The sequence below is a fragment of the Hibiscus syriacus genome, unplaced genomic scaffold (assembly GCF_006381635.1).
Source record: "Hibiscus syriacus cultivar Baekdansim isolate YM2019G1 unplaced genomic scaffold, ASM638163v2 tig00110987_pilon, whole genome shotgun sequence".
In the NCBI taxonomy this organism is placed as follows: Eukaryota; Viridiplantae; Streptophyta; class Magnoliopsida; order Malvales; family Malvaceae; genus Hibiscus; species Hibiscus syriacus.
In genome coordinates, this window is record NW_024062941.1 from 94,369 (window position 1) to 101,721 (window position 7,353).

Below are 7,353 nucleotides of genomic sequence, written 5' to 3' on the forward strand. Positions count from 1 at the left end.
CCTGGATGATTACCTGATTTCACATACCTATTTGAGACATTTTTCCAATGTCATTAAGACCAAATGATAAATTAGTGTCCATAAAACCATTCAACAATCAAAATAAGAGTAGGGATGGTAAAAATACCTAAACCCGACGGGCACAACTCAACCTTATAGGGGTACGTATTTTTTTTAAAATTTTAGGGTTCAAAGTAGGGCAGGGCGGGTTAAATACTAAGTAGGCTCGGGGTGGGGCGAGGCCCAATTTATGGTGAAAAATCATCGACCCGACCTGACCCAACCCATATAAAATATATAATATATTTTTTTATAATGTTAAAATATATTATTTAATTATTGAAAATATAGTAAATTATTATAAAATATATTATTTTAATTATTTAAAATATTGATATATTCGGGTCAGGTCGGGGTCGGGTTTATAGTCTAAAAATCTGGGCGAGAGAAAACCTAAAACTTATAGAGGCGGGACGAAGTCGGGTAATAATAAAATATTTTTGGGTAGGGGTCGGGGCAACCAAAAACCCGACCTGACCCGACCCGTGTCCGTTCCTATATAAGAGTAAACTATACATATGACCACTTAACTATTGTTTCTTTTTTATTTTTACAATCGATTTTGAAATTATGTCAACAAAATCACTTAACTATTTTATTGTGTAAATCAAGCCACTAGTAGCAAATATTTGACAAAGATGTTGACGTGCCAATTAACAAAATTGGCATAGTTATACATTTTATCCTTGTTATTTATATATTCTATCAATTTAGTCATAATTTTAATTTAATTTAATAAATTTAATCTCCAATTAGATGATGACATATGTCACAATATGATTGAAAGGTATTTTCTTAAATTTAATTTTCACTCAATAAGACGGTTACATGTGACTCCACCGAATTGGATGGAAAACAACAGCAAGTAAGGAGGGGGGACTCAGACCCGAATCTTGTGCAACTGACCCAACACTTAAACTGCTAAGCTACACTAAGATAATTTTTAACTGCATCATTTCAAATATAACATACAGTAACTAATGGGAAATTTTAGATATATGCACTATCATGCATCAGTTTAGACAAGAAGCACCCCTGGAAATGGGCAAAGACATCCATTTTCAACATCTCAAACAGCGAATTAGAACTTGTTCAAGAAGTCATGTATATGTTTATTGACCTCATCAGGTTTTTCTTCGTGAACAAAGTGTGCTGCACCTTCCATAACCACCACTTCCTCCAAAAATGGAACATATCTCTTGAAACCTCCTTTGTGTATATAGTCCTTGGCGCCCGGAGCATTATAGGTCAGATCCTCGTCGCCGACGATGAACTTAACCGGCACTTTTACTTGGCTCCCAGTCCATGGTGCCGTAAGTTCCCAGTTTCTACAACACAGGGAAATTCAGAACAAAACTAAGGTATGCATTGATTAAATTTTAAGGGAAAGAAGACATATTTACGAGTTTATAGCTCGGTAATAGTTTAATCCTCCGGTGAAGCCTTTCTTCTCGTATTGGCTAGTGTAATATTTCAAATCTTCCTCGGATAACCATGAGGGCAAACTTATTGGAGTGTCTGGTTGTCCAAAATATTTTCCCTTTGGTATAACAAGAGGACCCGGTGTACGGTATGCCAAGAATCCCTTTAGAATTCTCTCATATCCTATCTCCTTGAACTCAGCCTCTATCACTCCAGGCTCCTGTAAAAATATTCATATTAAATCAGGGATGAACGTAAATTTTTATTTTATTGAAGATGAATTTATAAAATTATAAGAAATAAAAAAATAAATTTTCAATACAAAATAGAAAAAAATAATATATCTAAAATATATAAAAATTTAGAAATTTTAGGAGACAACTGCCCTAATCTGTTTTCCTTAATCCACTCATGTATTCTATATTTGTTTCTATCAAATTTTCCATATATAAAATATGATGCTTCGTAAACAGTGAACAAAATATAAACAATAGATAATTAGTCGGAAACAATCTTACTCACGTTCTTTCAAAAATAAAATAAAGGATAAGCTACATGTTTAGTATTTAAACTATCAGTTTTAGTCTGTTTTAGTATTTAAACTTTCAAAATTTTCAAAATCATACCTAAAGTTTAGTTTTTGTTTCATTTTAGTACCCTATCGTTAAAAACTTAACACATTTAGTACCTAGACTATTAGTTTTGGTCCGTTTTAGTACCTAACCTTCCAATTTTTTCAAAATCATACCTAACGTTTAGTTTTTGTTTCATTTTACTATCCCAACATTAAAAACTTAACGCGTTTAGTACATAAACTATCAAGTTTGGTCCATTTTAGTACCTATATTTTTAATTTTTTTTAAAACTTAACGTTAAGTTTTTAACGGATACTAAAGTGAAACAAAAACTAAACATTAAGTATGATTTTTGAAAAAAAAAAGTTTAGATGCTAATACATATTAAAATTGATAGTTTAAGTACTAAACACATAATTTACCCTAAAATTAAAATTGAGTCTTTTTTGCCATGAAACAGGGACTATAGATTAAATAATTTGTGCAGATCACAACAGTAGACCCAACATAAAAAAATGAATAAAGATTATACTTTGGAAAAAGTACATCCATAATCGAAGTATGAATGAAATATGATTAGTTTAATGCTTCATGCAAACTTCTAGATTTATGAGATCATAGAAAAGTCTGAAAAACCTATAATTTCGAACTTCATTGTCTTCCATAGATCAAAGGGTAATAATTAATTAATCAATTTAATTAAAATTTAATAGAAAACGGAAAAGAGAAATAAACGGAAAGTTATGTTGTATGGAGTCTAATTTAAATAAGAGAAAATCGACTCAGTGACCAAAAAAAAGTTATAATATACGATTTTAACCAACTTTTTTTGGATTTGCGAAAATGACCAACAAAATCGCAACGCGAAATAAAAATCGCAACGCGATTTAGAAAATCGCAACGTTGAAAAGAAAATCGCAACGGTCAAAAGAAAATCGCAACGCGATATTCCAAGAATCGCAATGCGATTAAGAGAATCGCAACGCGATCTTCCAAGAATCGCAATGCGATTCAGAAAATCGCAACGCGATTCCAAGAATCGCAACGCGATTAAGAAAATCGCAACGCGATTCCAAGAATCGCAACGCGATTAAGAAAATCGCAACGCGATTCCAAGAATCGCAACGCGATTCAGAAAATCGCAACGCGATTCAGAAAGAAAATCGCAACGCGATTAAGAAAATGGGTAAATTCTTTCAAAAGCTATTGTATTTGTTTCTTTCTTAAGAATTTTCTCTAAAAAGATAGTATCCGCGCGGACGTGTCGAAGACACGTATTACCACGACCACGACCACGACCACGACCACGACCACGACCACGACCACGACCACGACCACGACCACGACCACGACCCGAGACGAGACGAGACGGCGGCGGCGGCGCGCGAGAGTCCCCCTTGTTCTCTTTCACTCAACAAGGAAATGGGAAATCCAAGCCTTAAATACTCTTCCCAATAGTGTTTCCAATACTATGTGGGATTGAGCATTACTCAACACTTCAAAGAAAATATAGCAATTTTTGTAGCATGTTTCCCGCTTAATCCATATTTAAAAATATTAAAACATTTTATCATATTAAAACTATATGTATAAGTTTGAATTGAAATGTAGATATCTACAACTCTTTTAATTCTCTTGATAAAATGTTTTAATATTTTTAGATATGGATTAAGTGGGAAAATACTACAAAAATTGCTATATTTTCTTTGAAGTGTTGAGTAATGCTCAATCCCACATAGTATTGGAAACACTATTGGGAAGTGTATTTAAGGCTTGGATTTCCCATTTCCTTGTTGAGTGAAAGAGAACAAGGGGGACTCTCGCGCGCCGCCGCCGCCGTCTCGTCTCGTCTCGGGTCGTGGTCGTGGTCGTGGTCGTGGTCGTGGTCGTGGTCGTGGTCGTGGTCGTGGTCGTGGTCGTGGTCGTGGTCGTGGTCGTGGTCGTGGTCGTGGTCGTGGTCGTGGTCGTGGTAATACGTGTTCGTGGTCGTGGTCGTGGTAATACGTGTCTTCGACACGTCCGCGCGGATACTATCTTTTTAGAGAAAATTCTTAAGAAAGAAACAAATACAATAGCTTTTGAAAGAATTTACTCATTTTCTTAATCGCGTTGCGATTCTTGGAATCGCGTTGCGATTCTTGGAATCGCGTTGCGATTTTCTTAATCGCGTTGCGATTCTTGGAATCGCGTTGCGATTTTCTTAATCGCGTTGCGATTCTTGGAATCGCGTTGCGATTTTCTGAATCGCATTGCGATTCTTGGAAGATCGCGTTGCGATTCTCTTAATCGCATTGCGATTCTTGGAATATCGCGTTGCGATTTTCTTTTGACCGTTGCGATTTTCTTTTCAACGTTGCGATTTTCTAAATCGCGTTGCGATTTTTATTTCGCGTTGCGATTTTGTTGGTCATTTTCGCAAATCCAAAAAAAGTTGGTTAAAATCGTATATTATAACTTTTTTTTGGTCACTGAGGCGATTTTCTCTTTAAATAACAACAGCAAGAAATAGGCACAACTGGAAATTTATAAAAATTATATTATTTTCGGTAGAATGTAATCAGGGCCGGCCCTGGGCCAGGTAGGAGGGGCGGCTGCCCAGGGCCCACAAAATAAATTTTTTTTAGTACAATATTTTTTTTATTTTTCTGATAATAAATTAAAAAATTGTAAAATAAAATAGAAACATTTAATTTTCATTTTATTTTAGTATTTGTCGTTAAAAACTTAACTCGTTTAGTACCTAACTATCAGTTTTAGTTTGTTTTAGTATCTAAATTTTAAAAAAATAAATAAATAAAACTTAACGTTAAATTTTGAATGTGTACTAAAATGAAATAAAAAGACTAAAGTTTTTAATGACGAGTACTAAAATGAAATAAAAACTAAACTTTACGTATAGTTTTGAAAAAATTGAAAGCTTAGGTACTAAAACAGACCAAAACTGATAATTTAGGTACTAAACACGTAATTTACTCAATAAAATAATGGGGCCTATGAATTTATTAAGGTGTGAATTATCTTTATTGAATTTTATATTAACGTTAATAAATTATTCTTCCATAAAATTATAATTTAATATTTCTTTCTCAAAATTCAAAAATAAAAAAATAAAAAATTCAATTGAACTATTTAATTTTGGTCTTTCCAAATTCCCACTATCAATTCACCAAATCTCTTTACCGATTTTTCATATCAATAAAAAAATTATTAACATTATTTTTTTCAAAACTTAATGAGAAGAAAAAATTTAAGTATAATTAGCATGATTCTTTTCTTTTTCATGTTTCACGATTCATCTTAAAATTATTATTCTCATTTTTTAATTTATCATATTTCTCTCACACGTAAAGTCATAATTGTTTATTATCAATTATGGTGCTTGAATCATATTGAAGATTGTTCTTAAAATTTTAGGTAGACCACATTTTCAAATTCTTTCTTTTAATTTTATATATTTTCAAATTCTAGATAAGATCGAATATAATATTTTTTTTATAATTATTTGTATTATTAAATATATTTTTGACATCTTTTATATTGTAATGAATTACTATTTTTTAATTTAATAAAAAAATCTAATAAAAATTTTAAATTACATATTTCTTAATTTTTTTATATTAGGGGCTAATTTTTTATTTTCGGCCTGAACCTAAAAATAGTCATGACTGATCTTAAATGTAATTTAAAATGTTAATTTTTTAATATTTTTAGTTGAACTGAAAATATTACGATAAATGTAACATTTTCTGTTAGCCAACCAAAAATGTTATTAAAAATATGTGCTGTCAAAAATATTAAAAAAATTAACATTTTACGTTATTTTGTTAGCCAACCAAAAATGTTATTAAGAATACGTGCTACCAAAAAATATTAAAAAATTAACATTTTAATTTACGTCCATCGTTATTTAATTTTAAATTAGACTCTCTTCTCTTAGAAATTCCTAAACCAAGGGGAAAGAAACAAACGAAGCCAAAACCAAGAACCTGAAATCTGCAGACGTAGTAATCTTCACCAAAGACAGCTCTGAGAGTTTCAAGAGGTTTCCCATCTGGGTTCCTAGGATGGAACATGACACTCATGTTAACCAAAGCCTTAACCCTGTCTGGTCTAAACAGGCACAACCACCAAGCGATGAGCGCACCCCAGTCATGCCCGACAACAAAGACCTTGTCCTGGTCGCCGGAAACGACATCCAACAGAGCAATGAGATCCCCCACCACGTTCAGATACGTGTAGCTCTTGGCATCATCGGGTGCATCGGTTTCCCCATACCCACGCAGGTCAGGGGCCAGAGCTCTGTACCCGAGCGAGGCGAAAGCATTGATTTGATGACGCCACGAATACCAAAGCTCTGGGAACCCGTGGAGGAAAAGAATCACTGGGCCTTTCCCTTTCTCGGCAACGTGCATGTTTATGCCATTGGCTTTGATTATCCTGTGCTCTATGTTCCCCTCCACTTCTGGTCGGAAATTAGTGAACGTGGGGTTGACGGCAGTTGCGTTTACGATTGGCCTACAGAAAAATGCACGCTTTGTTGTGGAGAGGTTGGATTTGGCGTTAAAGCCTATAGAATGAGCGTAAAGATGCCTAAAACTATCTATTGCCTTGATCCATCTCATCTTTTGAACCAATGGAAGGTCGACCTAAGATCTATGCTTCTTCAGTTTAAAGACAGCCCCTAGGAACCTAAGATATATGATTCTTCGTTTTAAAGAGAGCCCTTAGGTTTAGGTGAGAACCGTGAAAGTAAACGCCTCTCGAGAAAAAAATAAAGGGATAAAAACAGTATTAACATACCACCAATTCATATCATTTAATGAGATGAAGTATTAGATTTTTTAAATAAGATTAATGATTTAAACTCTGACGTTTTTGAATGGATCACCCCATACTAATAAATATTGGATTGAATTTTGATGTTTAGGGCTATTCATGAACGGTTAATCGTATCATTTACGGTCGGTTAATGGTTACGATATTTTTTTTAACCGTAACCTAACCATTAAGAATCGGTTAACGTTAGTTTTAACACATACTTACACCGGAATAAGTATGTACATATCCCAAAAAGTATAACACTTAACACATATTTATACCGGATTAATTATGTGCATTTCTCAATATAATTATAAATTTAATTTATTAACGGTTAACCGTTGGTTAACTATTTATCAAAATTCGTAACCGTAACCTTAATTGTTAACCATCATTTTTAACAATTCGGTTAAACGAAATTGTTTAACAGTTCAGTTAATTAACCTATTAAATATAACAATTATACTGGTTAACTATT

The 7,353-nt window shown here is 33.2% G+C and overlaps 1 protein-coding gene across 1 annotated transcript; it reads right to left on the bottom strand.

Moving 5' to 3' along the window:
- Positions 1-1,114: 1,114 nt before the first annotated feature.
- LOC120148839 (epoxide hydrolase A-like) lies at positions 1,115-6,724 on the bottom strand. The gene is made up of 3 exons (XM_039161846.1): positions 6,044-6,724; positions 1,464-1,702; positions 1,115-1,388 (listed from the first exon to the last, which is right to left on the bottom strand). Exons 1-3 carry the CDS (start codon positions 6,677-6,679, stop codon positions 1,142-1,144), a joined length of 1,122 nt encoding a protein of 373 aa, XP_039017777.1. The 5' UTR covers positions 6,680-6,724; the 3' UTR covers positions 1,115-1,141.
- Positions 6,725-7,353: the final 629 nt, after the last annotated feature.

Coding starts and splice junctions, on each gene's coding strand:
- LOC120148839 (XM_039161846.1), bottom strand. CDS start 6,679: ATGAGATGGATCAAGGCAATAGATAGTTTTAGGCATCTTTACGCTCAT. Junction 1,703..6,043: donor ACTACGTCTGCAGATTTCAG/GTTCTTGGTTTT, acceptor ATATTTTTACAG/GAGCCTGGAGTGATAGAGGC. Junction 1,389..1,463: donor TATTACCGAGCTATAAACTC/GTAAATATGTCT, acceptor CCTGTGTTGTAG/AAACTGGGAACTTACGGCAC.